The sequence below is a fragment of the Phyllostomus discolor genome, chromosome 14 (assembly GCF_004126475.2).
Source record: "Phyllostomus discolor isolate MPI-MPIP mPhyDis1 chromosome 14, mPhyDis1.pri.v3, whole genome shotgun sequence".
Taxonomy (NCBI): domain Eukaryota; kingdom Metazoa; phylum Chordata; class Mammalia; order Chiroptera; family Phyllostomidae; genus Phyllostomus; species Phyllostomus discolor.
In genome coordinates this window covers 16,026,799-16,049,387 of record NC_040916.2, presented here as the reverse complement: position 1 = coordinate 16,049,387, position 22,589 = coordinate 16,026,799, and the positions used below count along the sequence as shown (strand labels likewise).

At 47.5% G+C, this 22,589-nt stretch overlaps 1 protein-coding gene across 1 annotated transcript in view; it reads left to right on the top strand.

Moving 5' to 3' along the window:
* LAMC1 (laminin subunit gamma 1) overlaps positions 1–22,589 on the top strand; it is a 111,897-nt gene that overhangs the window by 80,728 nt on the left and 8,580 nt on the right. Inside the window, exons 9-24 of the mRNA XM_028530657.2 lie at positions 532–654; positions 741–930; positions 1,242–1,354; positions 3,773–3,994; positions 4,104–4,292; positions 8,904–9,149; positions 9,697–9,850; positions 10,637–10,779; positions 11,754–11,932; positions 12,828–12,984; positions 16,470–16,675; positions 17,138–17,217; positions 18,771–18,908; positions 19,461–19,605; positions 20,840–20,989; positions 21,246–21,360. Coding sequence (XP_028386458.1) covers positions 532–654; positions 741–930; positions 1,242–1,354; positions 3,773–3,994; positions 4,104–4,292; positions 8,904–9,149; positions 9,697–9,850; positions 10,637–10,779; positions 11,754–11,932; positions 12,828–12,984; positions 16,470–16,675; positions 17,138–17,217; positions 18,771–18,908; positions 19,461–19,605; positions 20,840–20,989; positions 21,246–21,360 — 2,550 coding nt within the window. The remainder of the gene's footprint in view (positions 1–531; positions 655–740; positions 931–1,241; positions 1,355–3,772; positions 3,995–4,103; positions 4,293–8,903; positions 9,150–9,696; positions 9,851–10,636; positions 10,780–11,753; positions 11,933–12,827; positions 12,985–16,469; positions 16,676–17,137; positions 17,218–18,770; positions 18,909–19,460; positions 19,606–20,839; positions 20,990–21,245; positions 21,361–22,589) is intronic.

Genomic DNA, 22,589 nt, shown 5'->3' with positions numbered 1-22,589 from the left:
GAGGATTTTCTGAGGGTGGCAACACTTCATGTTTTCTAATGAGCATGATTTTTCTTATTTGGCTTTTTTGCTTCTTTGTTTTTTTGGCTTGTTTTTATCATCCTACGTAATTCTTTTTGTGGTTAGTAATTATTTTTTAACTTCTTAATGTTTCAACTACAGTTGGCAGACAATATCATACTCATTTCAGGTGTGCAGCACAGTGGTTGGACCTCAATAAATCTGGTGCCCCTCTGTCACCGCATGTAGTTACTACAGTATTATAGTATTATTGACCATATGACCTATGCTGTACTTTATGAAGACGTACATATGGTTTTTAATTCACCATAGTTAAATGTTACCTGAAGTAAAGCAAAAGGTAGACTGGAAGGTATAGTGTGTATAGGTGCTATTGCAGGATTCATTTATTCAGGAGCTCTCATTGATGTCCTGCTCTGTACTCTCTCTGTATTTTTGCGGAGCACAGAGGAGGCGCATCCAGGGTGTTTCCCCTGTAACGGTGCTTATGTTTCCTTCCTCTGCTTGCAGATGAGGACGGGTGGCGTGTACAGGAAAGGGACGGCTCTGAAGCGTCCCTGGACTGGTCCTCCGAGAGGCAAGACATCGCCGTCATCTCAGACAGCTACTTCCCTAGGTACTTCATCGCTCCTGGTAAGTGAGGCTGGCAAGCAGGGTGGCGGGGGTGCGCTCCTCTGGAGTCTCATTCTCACATTCCTGCCCGTGTGTCTGCGTTCCAGCCAAGTTCTTGGGCAAGCAGGTGTTCAGTTACGGGCAGAACCTCTCCTTCTCCTTTCGAGTGGACAGGCGAGACACTCGCCTCTCTGCGGAAGACCTGGTGCTCGAGGGGGCTGGCCTGAGAGTGTCCGTGCCCTTGATCGCGCAGGGCAACTCCTACCCCAGCGAGACCACTGTGAAATACGTCTTCCGGTAAGACCTCGTCACCGTACAGTCTGACTTGGCCAGAATTATAGCAGTGGTTTCTTTATCTGAGCTTATCAGGCCTCAAGGTGAATGTTGAAGAAGAACTTCAGGGTTCTGAGGGGGTCTTTGGAAAAGGGAGCCTTCCCCTTGCTCACCTGTACCCCTGCCGACTGCACCGTCAAACTGGTAGACTGGTGTCTGACTCGCCCAGATTGTGGGAGCATTGCGTGGTTGGTGGCCTAAATGAATAAGAAGTGCTTTCTCGGACCCCAGAGTTGTCCTTACAGAAGTTAATGTGGCCTCCTCTTTCTTTCCAGGCTCCACGAAGCTGCAGATTACCCTTGGAGGCCTACTCTTACTCCTTTCGAATTTCAGAAGCTCCTTAACAACTTGACCTCCATCAAGATCCGTGGGACGTACAGTGAAAGAAGTAAGTCATGACATGACTGAGGAGAGCAGTTTCACAAGATGATTGGGTAGAAGGAGTCATAATACGCAAAAGGGAATCTCTAAAGTCCTACTACTATAATACTGATCCTGAAGAGTGGTATAAACCACCTCCTTGTACATGAATTATGTATAAAAAATGTATTTTTTTAACAACTTCTAAGAACCTGGAGAAAACTTGTTAAGATTAGGAAATACTATTATTTTATAATGGATAAGGATATTGCAATTGATTATATTATATGTGAATAGATTGTTCTAAAATTTCTGAATATAATTTTACCGACTCTCATTGTCTTCACCTTTATTTATTTTTATTTATTGCTCTGTAATTATCAAGCCTCTTCATCACCAGCTAAATTATGAAAAATAATAAATTACTGGATAAACATTTATTATAATTTTAGGTAAACAAAGCTGTTTTAAGTATGCCTTTAACACTTTTTTCCTGTAAATTTTTGATTGTAATGAAGAAGGGCAGGACTGGGGAAGTGGGGTCACAGGGCATTGGGAGTGGCCTCAGCGGCTGGATGCGTTGGTTCCTTTTTAATCAAGGTGTAATTGACAAAAAACATTATATGAGTTTCAGGTGTACGACATAATGATTCGATATTTGTATATATTTTGAAATAACGGCCGCAGTAAGTATAGCTAAACTCCATCACCATACAGTTACAGAATTTTCCCCTCGTGATGAGAACTTTCAACAGTTACTCTCTCAGCAGCTTCCAAATACGCGGTATTGACCGTAGTTGCCGCGTTGTGCCCCATATGCCCACGACGGATTTATTTTATATCTGGAAGTTTGTAAACCACCAATCTCTGTTCTCTGTAGCTATGACTTAAGTGTTTTTATGTTTTTTTCTTCTTTTTAAAGACTCCATGTATAAGTGAGATCTTACGGTTTCTGCTTGCTCTGTCTGACTTATTTCACTTAGCATCTTGCCCTCAAGGCCTCGGATGCACCGATTTTTAAGATGCCTACATGACCCCCCAGATGAAAATGTCTCATAAGCACAGTAGTTGGAAATACGGATCTGGGGCTTAGGACTGGAGATCTAGAATGAAAAGATTGTCAGTATATGGGCAGTAGTTTTTAAACTTGGAAACTTGGAAGAGAGAAGAGAACATGCAATTCTGGAAACAGTTATTTAAGGACCGTGCCCTGAGCCTCAAGAGAGAAAAAGAATTTTGAGGAGGAGAAACAATTAACAAGTTTAAGGAGATAACCCCATTGGGTTTTGGACTGGGTGACCAAGGAGCCGCTGGTTAGGGTTTTTTGTTTGTTTAAGAAGCATTGAAACTGCAGTGCTTCGATAAGTGATTTGAAGGTCAAGAAGTAAAGACTATTCCTTTAAGAAGTTTGGCTACAAGGGTAGGAAGGAGATGGATTACTTAGGGACAAGATGGAAAGAGGAATGCTTTTAGGATGGGGGCACTTAAATATGTGCAGCATTGGAAGAACATCAGCCGATGGAAGTGTATCTCATGATCTAATTGTTGGAAAAAACCATGAACATATTAAAAGTTACATGAGTTCAAGGCAGTAATAGGAGAGATGTCTTTCAGCCTCAGGTTATCGAGTTCTAAGAGTTATGTAAGCAGCAAATGGTACGGGATAACACAGGGAAGTACACCTGAAAGATGGGCCGCCAGAGACAGGCATGGGACGGAAATGAGAGGGAAGTGCGATGACGTGGTCCAGGCCGGCCTCCTCCGTGGTGCGCTCCCGCTGTGGGGTTGGTGGGACCGTTGGTCTAAGGCAGCATGAGGCTGCTTCTGTTTTTATTTTTTTCTGGAGATGGGAAAGCATTGTGATACACGACGACCGTAATTGCTTTGGAAGAATTGCATACTCTCTGAAGTAGCCCTGAGTATTAGAACTTGTTTGCTTGTTTTTGCTGTTTAATGCAGGGTGAAAAAATATAATTGAGTGGTACTTGTTGACAGGTGCTTTGCCTGCTTTCTTGTCCTTGAACTCGACAGTCAGTGTCGGCTTCTGTCACAAAAGAACAAAAACACAACTTCGTGACTACAGACCTAAACGCTTCTTGTCCTCTGTGTTCTTGCTTGTGTATCTCCTCTTGCCCCAGATTATGGTCCAGTTGATGCTTTTCATGGTTAATATTGGTGATTGGGAGAAGGGCAAAATCCACCAACCTTGGGGGAGTGTGTGTGTGTGGAAACCTAAGTTTGCTATACTGTTATTCCAGATACAGCACCATCTACCGCGTGATTGTTCTAAATGGTATTTTCTGCTTATCTTCTCCAGTAAATGCACGTACTAAAGGCTGATTGTCTCTGGAATTTTGGGTCTGGTTGCTCTTTAATGGCACTAACTTTTCATGAGCCTTTGGAAAACAAGCCAGTTCAGGGATTCTCTTTCCCACCCGACACGCAGGTGCTGGGTATTTGGACGATGTCACCCTGGCAAGTGCTCGCCCCGGACCTGGGGTCCCCGCCACCTGGGTGGAGACCTGCACCTGTCCTGTGGGGTACGGAGGGCAGTTTTGTGAGTCATGCCTCCCGGGCTACAGAAGAGAAACTCCGAGCCTCGGGCCATACAGCCCGTGTGTGCTTTGCACCTGCAACGGGCACAGCAAGACCTGCGACCCTGAGACCGGTAAGCGGATGCTCTCCGAGGGCTGCTAGGCCCGAGCGCTCATTAGCAGGAGGGTGGGGAATGCTCATTGCCTTACTGGCCCATTGTCTCACGCCCGCTGTCCACACAGGGGTTTGTCACTGCAGAGACAACACAGCCGGCCCCCACTGTGAAAAGTGCAGCGACGGGTACTACGGAGACTCAACCACAGGCACCTCCGCCGACTGCCAGCCCTGTCCGTGCCCTGGGGGCTCCAGCTGTGCTGTGGTCCCTAAGACTCAGGAGGTGGTGTGCACCAACTGCCCCACGGGCACCACCGGTGAGTCTGCTCCTGCCATCGGCCTGCAGGGTTCCATTCCCTAAAAACACCTTGGGGAGAAGGACTTTGGGGTATCTGCATTTTTGTTTGTTTGGCTTAATGATTGTGATTTTCCTAGTAGTAGGCCAAGTATTACAGAACACAGATTTATTATAGATTTGCTAAATGCCTATCAGGTACTGTTAACAGCTAACATATTTAGGGCCAGGTACTTCCTGCTTCCTGAATCCTCACGACCCTGTGGGGTGGGTTCTGCTCCCACCCCCACTTTCCACCTGAGAACACTGAGGCCCAGAGACCTGAAGTTACGTGGCCAAGCCAGCAGGCCCGTTGTGGGAGCAGCGAGCATTTCAGCCCAGGCATCACCCCTGGGTCAAGGCAGTGTGCGCCCCCTCATGAGACGAGAGCCCAAACGTGGCTTTTAGTTTCGTGGGGCTGTCATCCTGGGTGTCCTGATGTAAGGTGGTAATGAAAACATCTGTTTGCATTCTTTCTCAAAATAGTTCTTCCAGCGTATCAGAGCCTGTCACATATAGTTGGGAAAATGTGTTCTTTTTTTTTTTTTTTTTTTTTTGTAGCTTTGGATAGGCCAGTGTTTTCATTCTCTGGGTTTCTTTCTTCTTGATAAGAACGCAGAACTCGATCTTCCCCAGCTACTCCCGCCTGCGCCCCCGGGCGGGCTGACCTGGGAGAGGGAGAGGGAGGCTCGCTGGTGCCGTTTCACTTCTTCCGTCGCTCCAGCCTCTACTGCTGGGTGGCTTCTGGCCACACTTCTGATACAGCCTTTGACTCCGTCACAAACCTTTTGTTCCAGAGATGTTGCTACAGAGCATAAAAATCAGTGAAAACAAAACAAAACAAAACAAAACACTGAGCGAGTAATCTGTGTCTCTTGTGTTCCATCAAAACATTCTCTGTTCACTGGGCAGCATCCAAACACGCCATCATCCTCACACCGACCCCTCCCGAGCACGGGGCCCCTGCAACACAGAGACTCGACCATTTGCTTAAGATCATTGAGAAAGTAAGGGGAGGACATTCGTCTAGAATTGCATATTTTTTTACTCTTTCCGGCCCTTTTTTTGTTTTAAATGGGGCCCCGACAGAGTCTTGTACAGACAGACTTCTCCGGCCTCATTCCCCACCACCCGCTCACGTGTGCAGCTCCAGCTGTCCGGGGCTTCCCGTCCTCCCGCAGACGGCTGGACCCTGTGGCCTGCTGTGTGCTGTTCTCCTTCAGAGCGCCTGCCCCCCTCTCTCCATCCCAGCCTCCCTTTCCTCGGCCAACTCCTGCTGCTTCTGTGGGGCTGGTTTGAGACATCACTCTCCCAGGAAGGCTTTCCCCTGGACGCCCCCTGCGCGCCCACCCCACGTTCTTGGGGCCCTCTAAATGGCTGCCACGGCAGCTGGCGAGCACCCGCTGGCAGCAGCTCCTCTTCGAAGGGCTTCGTACCACGTTGGATGGTAGATCCCCTCACTCACGTTGTTATTTCGCTCGACAGATGGCAGTTGCAGAATGAAACGGTTAAGCATAGTGGGGTCATTCTCACGTCTGTACAAAGTAATACCAGTGGTGAATCGAGACTGTTTGGGATGCTTACTGGAGAGATGGAGTATAATGTAGGAGACCGTGGGAAATGTTGTCAACCCACTGGTCACTAATCAGATGTTTCTCACACAAAGCCTGTGAAATGTCTTTGTTTTATTAGTTACCTCCTGGCTTGAAGGGAATGACCGATAGCAGTTCTTGAGGCTGTTAGGGAGTAAATGTCCATAAAAACAGCATACTGCAAAAAATACTCTCATTATTCCCCTACCGTGCTTTATATTTTTCATAGCAATCTTTAACCATTTGGTATTTTTATATTTATTTGCTTATTGTCTGTCTGCCCCTTCTTCTCTTCCACTCCCCACTTATGCTCCCTGAGAGCAGAGACCTTTAACTGTTTTACACACTTGTGATTCCCTAACACTCAGAATAGTGTTCCGCGTACGTGTTTGTCCAATGAATACAAATATTTATTGACTAAATGAATAGAGATTGCAGAGACAAGGTAAGATTTCTTCATTTAGAAGACTTAAAGAATGTAAACAACTTGATAATCACTGGGATCTTAAAACATTGTTTGCATTGACATTTAATCTTTAAAACCTTTGAGGTAAATGAATGACAACAATTTTTCTTCAACTGGTTTTTGAGCGCATGGTGTTGGGAATATAGAAACGAGGAAGGGATGGTCCCGACTCCTCAGGGGCTGCGAGAGTGCGGAGGGAAGCAGGGATCACTGAGTACAGTGCGGTGAGTTCAGATGGAGGGAGGCACGCAGCGTGCAGAAGGGGCAGGAAGACGCACACCCCTCCCACCGAGGGGTGAGAGGGCACGGAAAACCAAGGCCCAGAGGCATATAACCTGTGCAAGGTCATTCGAGTCGTACAGCCGGGACCCAAACCCGCACCCCAGATGGGAAGGCGAGAGGGTGAACCAGCTGTAGCTGCCAGGGGGCGTTTTGGAGCGAGCGCTTTTCACGCGCTACCATGTAGCTGTGTTGTAGGTTTTCGACCAGATTTTTTAAATTAAGTGTTATTCAGAACAGGTTTAAGTGTGGGACATTTTAAGTGTGGATCCTGTCTAGAATAGCTGAATTATCTGATGAAAAGCAGAACTGAAATGCTGTCTTCACGCTGATCTGGACAGGGGTCTCGGGTGGGGGTCTGGTAACTGTTGACAGTAGAGATGAGCAGGCCCCCAGCTTCCTCTCCCCTCTTGGCATCTTATTTCCACGCCGCCACCCCCGCGCCGCCCCAGCCATGTTTTCTGGTCGCCGCTGGCCGACTGCAGCGGTCAGTGCCAGTGCTTGTCTGACCCGGTCTCCGCAGCACTGGACACTGTGGACGGCTTGCCTTGCTCCACACCTTTCCTCCTCTTGCCTTTTTTTGACACTTCCCTCCCCTGGGTTTCCTCCTACCTCTCTCCTCTCGGCTCTCCTTCTGTCACATCTGATTCTCAGCCCAGGGCTTTCATGTCATCTTGATGATGCTTCCCCGCAGCTGAGCAGACCCCATCCCCAGGCCTCAGAGCCTCTCTGTGCTGCAGCTGCCAAACCTGTCCCTCCGCCCTGACCTCCCGCTCCCGAGCGCCGGCTGCCCACTTGCCAGCTCCACGTGGGTGGTGGGCTGGAAGCCTTCTGCACGCCCCTCCTTGTCCATTCTCCATCTGTGTCCAGCCTGATGAGACCTGCACACACCGCATCAGCCGGCAGCCTCCCTGGCGAGGGCAGAGAGTTCATCCCGAGGGTCCCTCTCTGTAGGATCCTCGCGGTTTGGTGTCCTTAACCCAGGCTCTCGGCTCCTGGCAGATGGCCTTCTCCAAGCGGTTCTTTCCAGTCAAGTTAGACACTGTTAGGTGCCGGGAGTGGCGCCCTCCACCCAGCCCCTGTGGCCCCGATTACAGAGCCCACAGACCCTGTGGCTACTGTCGCAAATGCTACACCCTTCTGTGGTCTCCTGCGCTCTGCACACACTTCTGCAGACGGTATCTCTACTAAATGCTCCTCAAGTTCCTTAGGTCTTGCTAATTTGAATGTGCCAATTCTTTTCTGCCACAATCTTGATGTAGGTGGTAGAGGAATCTCAAATTTCAGCAAATCCAAGCTTAAATCTTGGATGTGCTCTTTTTCTTCTCTCAGCGCTGTTCCATCCCCAGTCTCGTGCATCTCAGGAAAAACACTCGCTCCCACCTGGTTGCTCAGGCTCAAACCCTAGGCATCGCCTTGTTCTTCTTTCATTTCCCAGAAGCAGTCAGCCAGCCACTGTGACTGGTGCTACCTCAAGTCTGACCACTTTTCACTCCTTCCGCTGCCACCCGCTACCACCCGCCTGGTCCGCAGCGCTCCACCGTCTCCCTGCTTCACCGAGTACTGGGCTTAGTGCGATGGGAAGGGTCCTGGACTCTGTCCCTGTCTCCCTCCCTGTCTGTCCGCCTTTTGGTTGTGGGCAAGTTCCTTAACCTCCCTCTCTGTCCCCTTAGGTGTGACAGAGTGGGTGGTAAATGACCGTGTCCAGTTCCCTTCTGGAATGCCCAGAGTCTGTGCTAGCTGATGCTGCTTAACAAGAGTAGCATAAGCCCTTTGTTTTTTAAAAGAACGATCCTCTGCACCCTGCCGTGTGAGACAGCCGTGGTACCAGGAGTCACTTTCCATCTTTCTTAATATTAACAAAAACGAACCTGTGTGAACGTGCCGTCCCTTGGGACCGGAGAGGTTAATGACCCTGAGCCCGGCTCACTCACACGGCACTTCCAGCGTGTGTTTGACTTCAGGTGATCCTCACAACAGTTGGTGTAAAGTGGGCCAACCAGGTGCCACTTTCCCATAAGGAAGCGGAGACATGCCCCAGGTCACTCCGCTGGTTTGGCACAGTGCCGAGACTGCGGCCTGGGCCCTCTGCTCCCCTGGGCTGGTGCCCGGTGCGCTGCGCCACATGGCTTCCCAGCCAGTGGCCACACTGGACTGCCTGTGACCAGTGGTCGCTTGTGAGCAGACTCCCCAGAACCAGCAGCGCCAGAAGCACCCAGGGCCTCTCTTTCCCAACGTCGGGTTGTCCCGTTCCCAGGTAAGAGGTGCGAGCTCTGCGACGACGGCTACTTCGGAGACCCGCTGGGGACACAGGGCCCCGTGAGGCTCTGCCGCCTGTGCCAGTGCAACGACAACATCGACCCCAACGCGGTCGGGAACTGCAACCGCCTGACGGGAGAGTGCCTGAAGTGCATCTACAACACGGCCGGCTTCTACTGCGACCGCTGCAAGGACGGCTTCTTCGGGAATCCGCGGGCTCCCAACCCGGCAGACAAGTGCAAAGGTGATCTGCTGGCCGCCTGCCGGGCTCTGTCACAGCCGTTCTCTCTCTCCGTCTCTCTCTCTCTGTCTCTCTCTCCGTCTCTCTCTCTCTCTCTCTCTGAGAACACGTCGTGTGGTCCCTTTAAATACTTAGTCGTTTGGTCTGTAACAACACTGCCCAGTGAAATAGATGCACACCACTCACGTCACTTTAATTTTTCTAGCAGAGACTTTGAAATGAAGAGAACCAGGTGAAATTAATTTTAATAATCTATTTTATCTCACCTACTACGCTAACATATTGTCATTTCAACAAGTAGCCAGGAATACGTTATTGAGGTGTATTCCCCCCGTCCCCCCGCACCAGGTCTTCAAGACCCAGCGTGTGTTCCACCTCCCCAGCACACCTCCGTTCAGAGCAGCTGCGTTTCGCGGGCTCAGGAGCGACAGGCAACCGATGGCTACTGTATTGGACAACACGAGTCCAAAGAGCCTATTTGAATTGTTTGCATTTTAGTATTTCTCCCAGGTGATTCGCCTCTTTCACTGTCTCTGTCTCCCCGCCTTAGCCTGCAACTGCAACCCCTACGGGACCACGCGGCAGCAGGGCTCCTGCAGCCCTGTGACCGGGCAGTGTGAGTGCCTGCCTCACGTCACCGGCCGGGACTGCGGAGCGTGCGACCCCGGGTTCTACCACCTGCACAGCGGGAAAGGCTGTGAGAGGTGAGACGTTGGGGGCCTTGGGTAGACCAGTCTTTGCTTGCTTTACTGTGAGAGATGCGTTTTTATGAGTTACCATCAGCTTCACTTTGTTCCGAAATTACTTGAGCGCCTTGGGGAGGCTAGGCACCTGGGGAGGCCATGCCTGGCAGTTGGGATTAAGCTAATGGGAGGAAAGAGTGGAATGCAGCAGCCCTGGCTGTGTCAGCATCACCTGAGCAACATTTAAAAAAAATACACAGCTCTGGCTGGTGTGGCTCAGTGGATTGAGCGCTGGCCTGTGAACCAAGGGGTTGCTGGTTCGATTCCCAGTCAGGGCACACGCCTGTGTTGCAGGCCAGGTCCCCAGTTGGGGGCGCATGAGAGGCAACCACGCATTGGTGTTTCTCTCCATCTCTTTCTCCCTCCCTTTCTCTAAAAAATAAAAAAAATAAATAAAAAAATACACAAATTACAAGATCCTTTCATGGATGTTTAGACTGAGACCTTCCAGAGTGGCAGGTGGGGAATTCTTGTTTTCAGAGTGCCTGGCCGGTGCCTCTGCAGTGCCAGCATGGAGAGCCACAGGCAGCGGGTTACACAAACACTGCTGTTGAAACACTGTAAAAAGTGTCTGTGTGTCAAGTTAGAGAAAGAGGTTGCAAGTAGAACTCCTGAAGATTACTCGAACCTCAGGGGCCCAGTAGCCCTTAATGTTGTTTTCTATTACAAATTAAATCGGTCCTGTGCTGGGAGGCGGGGGAAAGTTTGCTTGAAGTCTGTTTTTCTTCCCTGTCATGTTCATTCCAGGTGTGACTGCCATGCTCTGGGTTCCACCAACGGACAGTGTGACATCCGCACTGGCCAGTGTGAGTGCCAGCCCGGCATCACCGGCCAGCACTGCGAGCGCTGCGAGGTCAACCACTTCGGGTTCGGCCCCGAGGGCTGCAAACGTAAGGGCCGTTGCTGGTACAGAACCCCTGTCTCCCCCGATTCCCCGAGGAGCCACAGAGAGGTCCAGAACGGACGGGGACGGCCTCAGTCCACAGCCTTGCCACCGGGCTGGCCTTAAATCGTTGTCAATGCTTGACTCGATGAATATTACCCTTCTCTAGAATTCTGGGAGTTGACAGCTTCCCCAGTTTCTTCGCAACCTCCTTATTTATGTCTTCTTTTATAGTGTTTCTGGTTCTTCCTTCTGTCAGTCTTTATTTTCCCAAAGAAAAGTTTCCCTTTGATTACCTAACTTTTCTGCTGTGCTTAGTAAAACTTTTTATTGATCACGTTCCTAGTGCACACAGTGAAAGAAGGAGAGATTCTGCTCAGAACATGTTTGTTGACCTGCTGGCTGCAGTTGCTGGTTGCTTCCCGCCCTTGGGGCACTTTCGGTGCGGCTGCGTGTCAACAGCTGCTTCTCCTTGGCCCAGACACTTGCCTGGAATTAGGCCTCAGAACAGCTCGGGGTTTTGCTTTCTGAATTCCTGCACTTCTCCCTTGGAACATAGCATAAGTCGTTGACTCAGTTCAGAGACAAAGTGGGGAAACAGACTATAAAGTAATATAAAATAAGCATTAGCGTTTGGGTTTTCTAGTTCCTTAGTAAGAGAAATAAACAGCAGAGAGGTGAATTCTTGAGGGCACCAAAGGGCACTGACTTGTTTAATAGACTAATATGTATAATTACTAGTAACATGAAATGTAACCCCCTCAAAAGGATGCACATTTTACTGTAAAATTTACTTTTGCTGGCAAAATTTCTGTATTCTTAGCTAAACAGACCTAACCACTAAAATTCTTATAAATCAGCCTTTTTTTTTAAGTCTGCTTATAAAGATCATCCAATGAAGCTTACTGTTGGCCTGAGTTAGAAGAAAATGTGCTCTTCCTTCTTTTCCAAATTATGTCATCTTTTCCCTTCCTCCTGCAGCCTGTGACTGTCACCCCGAGGGCTCCCTGTCACTCCAGTGCAAAGACAACGGCCGCTGTGAATGCCGAGAGGGCTTTGTGGGAAGTCGCTGTGACCAGTGTGAGGAGAACTATTTCTACAACCGGTCTTGGCCTGGCTGCCAGGAGTGTCCAGCGTGTTACCGGCTGGTAAAGGACAAGGTGAGCTGTCAGCAGAGCGGACATTCATTCATTTGTAGCGCAGACATCCAGTGGCCCCTCCCTGCACCCCAGGCTCTGGAGAAATCATGGTGGACACGGGAGACCCAGTCCCTGTTCTCACAGATGCGTGTTGAGGCGCCCGTCAGAGAGCCGGGTGGGGATATCAGGATGGTAATCTAAAATGCGAGGGGGAGGTCGGAACTGGAGAGTCATCAGCATGTAGGGTTTAAAGTCAGAGGAATGAAGTGTAGGTAGAGCCCAGGGAATATAGTCAATATGGTAATAACTATGCACGGCGCCTGGTGGGTACAGAAATACCGGGGGGACTACTTTGTAAAGCACACGACTGTCTAACCACTCGGCCGTACACCCGAAATGCATACAAAATAACATCGAATGTAAATCCTAATTGAAAAATAAAACTAAGCCCTGGCTGGCATAGCTCAGTGGATTGAGCTTGGGCTGCAAACCAAAGTGTCGCAGGTTCGATTCCCAGTCAGAGCACATGCCTGAGTTGCAGGCCATGGCCCCCAGCAACCGCATATTGATGTTTCTCTCTCTCTCTTTCTCCCTCCCTTCCCTCTCTAAAAAAATAAATAAATAAAGTCTCTTTATAAAAAAAAAAGAATTAAATTAAAAAGTAGAAATAAAAATGAAGTCAGTGGGATGGGCTCCACATTTTTTTCTTCCGAAGCCAGAGAAGTCAAGACACACTCCCCATGCTGTCTGTGTGCATGCAGACATGTGTGTCTGTGTACATGTAGACGTGCGTGGAGTGTCCAGACCTGCGTGTTACCCAGCGCCTCTGAGCGCCGTGCCTGCAGGAAGTACCACTGAGTTCTTCGGGAATCCTTGTGTGGCCCACCTTTTCCTTTCCTCCCTTTGTTGTGTGTAGGTTGCGGAGCATCGGGTGAAACTGCAGGAGTTAGAGGATCTGGTGGCGAACCTCGGAGCTGGGGGCGAGGTGGTGACGGACAAAGCCTTTGAGGACCGACTGAAGGAAGCAGAGAAAGAGGTGACGGCGCTCCTCCGCGAGGCGCAGGAGGCCAAAGGTACACATGGGGCCCGGCAGTGGGCGGCTTCCTGGAGGCAGGCAGTCTTGAGAGGTGGCTCCGGACTCAGGGTGAATTAGTGTGGGTCTGTAAAGTTCTTTCTCAGTTTTTCAACTACACTTGTGGGTTATGGATTATTTTTTAAACAATATGTGAGGATACAAGAACTTGTCAACTTAATGTTTTAAGAAACAGTAAGCATAAAAATTCTCCCATAAAAATAGTTTTAGATGGTAAAATTCCAACTGTTTTATATAAATTGTGTACGTGTTCCAAGTAGTTTTTAAAAATCATTGAAGGTGTGTATGATTTTAAGGAGAAAATTTCAGTATCAATTTTCTGTCATTCTAGTGAGTAAGAATTCATGTTAGGCACTGCTTTATTTCCTTAGGAAGGACTCTCGTAAGGAAAATTGTGGTCTTCATCTGTTGACGGAACAGCTTCAAACACTTAGTATTTGCAGAAGTAAAGATTAGAAATTAGTGCCTGCTTGTGAATTTCCCATTTAATATGGAGCAAGCCGGTGTGCTAGTATATATAAAAGTGTGTGCTTTTACATGCTGTGTGCATGTGTAATGTCACCTGCAGCTTGGTGCGCTCTCTGTGTCTCTGTGCATCACCTGGTGAGACTGATGACAGCTGGAGAGTGGGTGACTTGAGATTTAGAAAACAGTTTATTTGAAAATACTTTATTGACTCTAAAAGAAACAGTTCTGAAACTTCAAAAGTAAAGAAATGTTCAACAATTTATGCGCTTTTTAAATCCCTTTGGATTTTGATTTTGATTTCTTACTCTCCGAAGTAAGCTTTTCCCTAAATTTGGACAGGTCCTTTTCCACACCGATGGAGTGCCTGTAGTGTGCCAGGCACTGGGCTAAAAAAACAGTGGTACAAAGATGATGAGTGAGACCCTGTTCCTTCTGTCAGGGTGCTCACCACGTGGCTGAGGTCACTGTGACTTGGGGCATTCCATTGCGGAGCCACAGCGTCCCCGGGTACTCAGGGTAAATACGCTAACATTAGCTCACACCTGGACCACGTGGTGGACTTCTCCGCTGAGTGTCCGAATTTGTGTCCACCTGGGATCAGAGAAGTGTTCCTGTTAAAACACAGGTCAACAAAAACTAAACACATTGCTGACTTCTTGTTGTAAACATCTCCAATATCTAGAGTTTCGATTTATAAAGTTATCAACACAGAGAAGGGTCACTGGGGACACCTGCTTTCGACCAGCTTAGTTTTTATGTGAGGATCCAGAATGTGTGCTATGAGGTACACTTGTAAAAATCGAAATATAAAAGAAGAGGACAATAGTTGGTGTCTCCTTTAGGTGTTCGTCTTTTGTTTTGATTGTAACATTTGAAGTATTAGGCATATGCTAAGAGGAATTAAATGTTTCCTGTTCTTTATCAACAAAAGCGGCGTGTCTGATGAAGGAAAGGTTTTCCTATTCCAGCACATGCCGGAGTTCACCACAGAGTTTTTAGGATATCCATTCCCCAGCAACAATGTGTGACACGCGTTTTGCCATTAATGCATTCTTTTGAAACGACAGCTTCCCCTCTGTCCTGCCACGTGCATTGAAGGACTGAATGTGGGGTTATTGTTCTGAAGTGCCGTCAGCCTGCCTGGGCAGTGGGGTGTGCACACAGCTCCAGTGCCGGCAGCACCAGCGCACGCAAGTGGTCGGGGGGCACAAAAGGGGGGCCACCCGGCACTGCCTCTCGTCTAAGGTCCTGTCTCAGTGCAGCCCCAGCTCCACCTAGCTCCCTTTGGCCACAGTGACTCCCTACTTCCTCTGCCAGGCTGGTGACTGTGTTGGACACGGGCTCTGATAGGACATGGCCATGGCATTCCTCTTCAGCTACCTGAAAGGTGGGGGACGAAATGAGCATCTGCCTCCCAGAGCTCCGGGAGTATCATCTCGAGGCTGGGGTTAAGATCCACTCCCACTTAGGCCTTATTCATGGAGTTCCTGGCTGACCTTCCTACTTGGGCCCAAACTAGCCAAAAATAAAAATATCTTTGCAGTGATTTATCTTTCCAGACTGTCCCGGAGCAGTCGTTTGTAGTTCCGACATGTTTATTCTGCAGCTTGAAGAGGTGATTATATGGTGCCACTAGGTCTTGCAGTTAGAGATACGGAATGGGAAGGCCTTTGAAGTGACTCTACCAGTTGGGTTATCTGTTCTCTGGTCAGATTCTTTGTTTCTCTGAAGAACTATGCACAGAGATTGGTATCTGGTACATTCTTGAAGCTCTAGTGGGGGTGTCCAACCTTTTGGCGGCTCTGGGCCACACTGGAAGAAGAAGAGCTGTCACGGGCCACACATCGAATACAATGCAACATGTAGTCACAAAAAAACCCTCACCATGTTTTAAGTAACTTTGTGATTTTGTGTTGGGCCACATGCATAGCCATCCCGAGCACGTGCACCCAAGGGCTGCAGATTGGACACCCCTGGGGGAAGGGGCTTCCAAACCTTCCCTGGCTGCTTACACCTCCTGAAGGAAATGATTTTCTGTGGCTTTGGTTTGTTTTTATCTTTCGTGTTTTCTGTAAAATCCTTAGCTTATCCAAGACTTGTGTAAGCAAGCCTCTCAGCGGGTCCCTGGGTGGAGGTAGGCAAACGGTGTGCAGTGGCCCAACTTTGCACGTGGATTTTGTCAGCCTTGCTTGCACGTCTCTGTCTTCCAAACCTGTGACTTATCTTCATTGAGCTTAACTTTGACCCCTCTTCTTCTGCACATTCCTCAGAACACTTAGATGCCAACACTGAGCCTCATGCTGGAAATAAGAGCTGGTCAGTTTTGAGTGGGACTTACCTATTGGTTCGTGTGTATTAATACAACCTCATGATGTGAGAATTTAAAAAATGATAGAGTTATATTTGTAAGGGATTATACTTTATCTTTTGATTTATGAGGACCCGGGTATGAGGCTTAAGTCTAATGGGCTGAATTAATAAAAAACAATTCGAAGAACTATTTAAAAGCAGAAATCAGTTTTTTGCACAGATACGCCAGGGAGTAGGGAGTGACAGGAAGAGTCTGTTTAGTTTAAAATACAAAATGAATTTAACTTGCCATACTTCAACACCTGAATCTACTTGCTTCCTAGTTTAAAAAAATGTCCGGCTCCCAGGGCCAGGGGTGCTCTTAACAGCGTGTTTCTATGGTGAACTCCGGCACGTGCTGGAGTAGGAAAACCTCTCCTTCATCAGACACACCTCTTGGGAGTCTCCTCTTTGCCAGTCACTGTGTGAAACCGGGGATATTATAGTGATGAGTAAGAAAGACAAGCTCATGGTCAAGTGTGTGTGGGACAGCAGGGCATCGTAATTAGACTGGCTGCCCCGCTGTGCTGACGGGCTTAGGGGAGACTTGTCAGAAAGGTGCTGTGTTTGCTCGGATTCCGTGGGAGGTGACGTGCCCCCCTCACCCTGCAGGTAATTCATGCCCCTTCTTCTGCGTTTCCATTGCAGATGTGGACCAGAACTTGTTGGATCGCCTCCAGCGAGTGAATAACACCTTATCCAGCCAAATTAGCCGTTTGCAGAACATCCGGAATACCATCGAAGAGACTGGAAACTTGGCTGAACAAGCACGTGCCCGGGTGGAAAGCACAGAGCAGTTGATTGAAATTGCGTCCAGGGAACTTGAGAAAGCCAAGGTTGCTGTTGCCAATGTGGTGAGTGATCGTGATGCTCCGAAGTGGGGGTGAGGGTAGGGGCGGGGACATCCCTTGGTAATTGGCAGGAGGTGTGGTGGGGTACACCTTCAGCTAAGTTGACTCCTGATGTCCTTTGGTTTGTCTCTAAACTTGGAGCGAGAAAGCCACACTGCTCATAGCAGTCATGCAGTTGTTATTGGGAACTGGATAAAAACCAAAGGGTCCTTTCTCTAGCTCTGTTCTTTCTATGGCACGAGGCAATTTTAGCTTCTTTACCCCTGAAAATAGAAGTCATAAACCACAGTCAAGAATGCTGAGGTTGAAGATCTCTGAAATCAAGAAGAGGCATTCTTTTTGTTAAATGACACAATAGAAATTTAGTTTGGGGCACTTGCTTGATTGAAGTTAAATAATCCACTTGCTGGATTATTTTACCACACTTGCATGGTAAAACCGGTGCTCTGTTCATTCCCTCTGCAGTCGATCACTCAGCCAGAGTCTACGGGTGACCCCAACAACATGACCCTGTTGGCCGAAGAGGCTCGCAAGCTCGCTGAGCGGTAATCTCCAGACCCCCGCGTAACGGCTTTCCCTGCCACGTGGCCGTGCTCTCCCGTCCCGTGCCCACAAAACAGACCCTTTCCCCGTCACCCGCTCCTGCAGGGCTGCTCTCTCTTTGGAAATGTTTTCAGCTGTGTCTTTGCTTGCCTTTAGTTGGAAATGAGAATATTTACAAATGAGAATATTTGAATATTAGAGTTTGATGACTTGAAGGGAAATTATATTTGTACATCTGGAAAAAACTTTCAACATTTTTAGATGTTTAATTTTAAAACCTTAAATAAGTAATTAAGAAGCTCGATAGAATTTAGTTATTTTAGAATTTTTTAAATGTTTAATAAAAATGTTTGATTTTCAGTAGAAAACTTTTACTAAGCCATAGCACATGTGAAAATCAGCCAAAGAAAACAGACCATTTCATTCTTGATTTATTAAAAAAATTAAGTGCCATGTAATTTCTTAAGAAGACTTTAAATTATACAGGGCATCAAGTCAAAAAAAAATTTTTTTTTAAATGAAATTGCTAGAATGTAAGCTTTGCGAGGGCGGGCATCTCTGTGCTTTATTCCCCGCTGACGCCCTCACTGCCTGGAGCAGCGCCTGGCACACAGTAAGGGCGAAGCCGCAGAGTGGCCCGGCGGCCTCGTGGGTGTGCAGGGCAGGCGTGAAGAGACCTGGTGTGGGAGCTGCAGCCTCCGTGTCGGGAGCAGCTACACCGGCAGCTTGCTCAAACCTGTGCTCTCCTTCTGTGATTCGTGACCGTGTGAGCTATGCAGTTCATTCAGTTCACAGAACATTCGTGGTTTCACGGCTGGGTTTTCTGATGATAAGGAGACAGCCGAATACATGATGGAAGGCTCCCAAGCGAGTTAGGTTCTTGGAGATGAGTGAATTTCAGTGTACTTCATACATGGATCTTGAAGAAGAGTTTGTCATACCAAAATGGTAGATACTTATTGCAGTGTGACAATGTAATACAAAATTTTAGAGGTAAAAAAATTTAGTGGTTACGCAGCTAGAATGCATTATTTGGCTGGAGTGCCTGTTGATACGTTTCTTGCCGTTTGGGGTGGAGTTGCTTTTCTGGGCCAGTAATTGGGTTGCATGTAAGAAATCCGAACAGTCAAAGCTATTTCAAGACTATGTAGTAACTGAACCAGAGTAGTGATGAAACAGGCTCGGTCTGGGACTTGTTTTATGGGTAGATATGGGGTTTGTTGCAGGTGCACATGGTTTCATATGTATGCATTTCTCCTGAATAATTATAAGTAAGTTGCTGGGGAAATGTAAGCATTTGCTCCTGTAAGTTTTATACCATTAATTTTCTCGGAAAATATTATGTTTCTCAAATTACAGAATGCTATTTATACACTCAGGCCCCTTGAAATGATTACAGAATTCCAATTTCATAAGATTTTCTGATACCTGCAGTTGTATATATACACATTAGTATATGTACGTGTAATAATAAGGTTACCATTACCTAAGTTCTGCGGCTTTCTCTATTAGATGGTTCTGTTTCACGGGTCATTTTTCCTTCCATGTTATCCAGCCACAAGCAAGAAGCTGACGACATCGTACGAGTGGCAAACACGGCCAGTGACACGTCAACTGAGGCATATAACCTGCTTCTGAGGACGCTGGCGGGGGAAAACCAGACAGCGCTGGAGATCGAAGAGCTGAATAGAAAGTGAGTGAACTTTAAAAGCGGCTGAGAGGCACTTGGTTGTTCTTGCAAAGCAACACGCATTTGGTGAAAAATTAAATGCCAGCACGTTCAGGGCGTGTGTTCGTGGAGCAAGAGTTCTTTTGTTCATCATGCTTTTCAGATGGTTTTATAATCAGAGCAGGGATGGAGAGCAATGGAGATTTTATTTGATCCAGCTACTTGGACTGCAGAAAATGGTAACAGGACTAGCCATGCTACTCAAAATTCTGCATAAATGGAAACAGAAGAGGAAAAAAAATTGTAACAAGAGAGAAAATGTACTTGAGTGATAAATACTTGAAGTGTGTCCAAAATGAGAAAAGTATAAGTAAACTGTGTTATGTATGCATAGAAGACACGAGATGAAATACAAATTTCAGCTATGTTGGTATTACACAATAGCATTTTAACGTGGCATTTTCTTTGAGGTTTTGGAAGTACTGTCATAGCAATTTCGACTAAAATGAATCCAGTTAATACCAAGATGCCAGAAACAACTGAGTTTTCCACTAAACCCCACCTCTTATTGCTCAGGTACGAGCAGGCGAAGAACATCTCGCAGGATCTGGAGAAGCAAGCCGCCCGGGTGCACGAGGAGGCCAAGCGGGCCGGCGACAAAGCCGTGGAGATCTACGCCAGCGTGTCCCAGCTGACACCCGTGGACTCGGAGGCCCTGGAGGTAGGGGCTTGACACTCTGTCTGTACAGGGCTCTGGTTGTCACTACTGTCACCCACCCCAGTCCCACCCTCCCCCCACCACGCATACAGTCAGGGTTAGAGCTGTTCTGCCCTGCAGCTGTTTTGGGGACCTGCCTCCACGGTCCGCCCACTGACGGTCAAGTCCTGTTTCAGATATGTAATAGAACTGATTGGAGGGAAGAGTCCTGTGAGTATAAGCATTAAAAAGCAAAGACTAGCCCTGGCTGGTGTAGCTCAGTGGATTGAGCACGGGCTGTGAACCAAAGTGTCACAGGTTCGATTCCCAGTCAGGGTACATGCCTGGGTTGCATGCCATGACCCCCAGCAACTGCACATTGATGTTTCTCTCTCTCTCTCTAGAGATCTCTCTATCTCCCTCCCTTCCCTCTCTAAAAATAAATAAATAAAAATCTTAAAAAAAATCAAAATGCATTTAAAAAAAAAAGCAAAGACTATTTTAGTGGTATGAGTAGTCCCCCCTAAATTTTTAATATACATCTAGATTATAATACATTGGCATTAATTAAAGCAGAGTGCACCTGGACCATTAACTTCCAGGCACCATCTGATATGAACAAGAGAGAAATAAAAGAGAATGGTTTAAATGGGGAAAAAAAAGCTATCAGCATTCTCTGGGCCAGGTAAAACGTTTTGGAATTGGTGGTGGTTTTTTATTTCACCTGCACTCGAATCATGAATCCGCTCTCACCAGGCTCTGGATAAATGGTGTATTTCAACACGAACTTGAAACTTAGTATAAGTCTTACCTCTTGCATCCAAGGTGTGGACTTGATTTTCCCCATAAAGGCTGAGGCCTCTTTAGGCATGTCGTACTGTGTGATTCTACACACAATAGGTAGAGCTCATTGGTGAGGGTAATAACCAGACCAGTGAGCTGCATTATTGGAAACGTGGGTGTGGAAATTGGCTGGAAAGAGATACAAGGGAATTTCCTGGGGTGGAAATATTCTGTATCTTGACTGGGGCGTTGGTGACAGGTGAATGTGTTTGTCTAGATTCATCAAACTAAGTGTCGTGCCTGTCACCATGTGCAAAGTGTACATCACTTTTTACAATGAGGCGCATATCGAATCTTGAGCAATGCTGTTCTTCTAAAAATACCTATTGGGTAGTAAGTATTGTAGAGTCACTAAGCCTACCTTTTCATCCGTCGGTTTTATCTTAAATGTCATGATCTGATTTGCTTTTCACAGAACGAGGCAAATAAAATAAAGAAGGAAGCGGAGGACCTGGACCGTCTGATCGACCAGAAGTTGAAAGATTATGAGGACCTCAGAGACGACATGAGAGAGAAGGAATATGAAGTAAAGAAACTTCTGGAGAGTGGAAAGGTCGAACAGCAGGTTGGTTTGATTGGCGGGTTGCTTCATTGCTTGGGGCGAACATGGAAACGGTCCACGTGTTAGCTGCGTCCAGAATGCTGCCAGAGCTGTGGAGGCGGCACAGCACGAGGCATTCAGAGGGGCCTTACTCGGGATGCCCAGGCCTCACCTGCTGGGCGCCAGCCAGTCTCGGGGTGGTGGCCTGGCGGCCTGATCCGTCAGCAGAGAGGCGGTCAGCCTTGGCCGGCCTGTCCTCTGACCCGCCCTGTGTTCGCAGACTGCCGACCAGCTCCTCGCCCGAGCCGATGCCGCCAAGGCTCTCGCGGAAGAAGCTGCCAAGAGGGGAAGAAACACCTTACAGGAAGCCAACGACATCCTCAACAACCTGAAAGGTGCGAAAGGGTCAAATAAAGGACCCCTTTGTATGCTTCCTTCACAGGGGCGAGTTCCTTTTTCCTTTTTCTTTCTCATTACTATATTTTTTCCATTACCATTTAGTCCCCTTATAGTCTCTGATCATACACAGCATGAAAGGTTATATATCATCACCCCTTATCTGCGGGAGAATACATTCTAAGACCCCTAGTGGATGCTTAAAGCCATAGATAGTATACATACCTATGATCAAGTTTAACTTATAAATTAGGCATGGTAGGAGATTAACAATAACTAATAATAAAATATAACAATGTGCCATAATGAAAAGAACTGAATGCAATCTCTCTCAAAATCTTATTGTAGTATATATATATACTGCGTGGACACGGCATGCCACCTTAAAAGTAATGAATTGTTTCCGGAATTTCCTGTTTAACATTTGTGGACTGTGGTTGACCACGGATAACTGAAACAAAACCACAGACAAGGGGGACTGCTGTGGCATACATAATAAATCCCACATACCTGTCATCCACGTTCAACAGTTAGGGTTTTTACTGCACTTGCTTCGTCCCCCAGCACCCAGCTTATATTGTCGGTGACGTATTTCAGAGAAAAACCCCAGAGCACATGTCCTCTCACCCCTGCATACCTCGTAAGAAAAAAAAAAAGGAAGTTTTCTTAGGGTGGGGTAACATGCATAACCCAGCGGTGCCTACTAGCTGACCTGTACTGGTGAATTGACCTTCCGTTTTCTCTGCCAATTACATTTCAGTCTTTGTGTCTTCTTTCATCGCCCCGGTAAAAAGGAAATGTTCTGAAGTCACTGTGTAGCCCTGGACTTGTCTCTGATAAAGTAGCCACAGGCTCCGTGAATGTAGGGTTCTGGGGTCAGTGGGCTCGAGTTGGAACCCCCGTCCCTGTCTTCCTGGGAATCCTTGGGGAAATTATCTGCCTCTTGGATCCTCGGTTTTCTCACATGTGAAAATGATGCAATGCCTGCGTCATAGGCAGGCAGACAGAGCTCCTAACTCAGCACGGAACGCATACGTAGTGAATACAGGTACACTGCAGCTTCTGGTACTGGTTGAGGGGTGGGGATGGCATCCTCAGAACCCTGCATGGAAGTCGACTTTCAGGTAAGAACTTGCTTTCCAGGATCAGGTGTTCATTCCTGTGACTCTGCCACGTAGAACTGTGTGCTTTGTTCTGCTGAGACTTTGGTCCCCGCTCTTTCTCATTT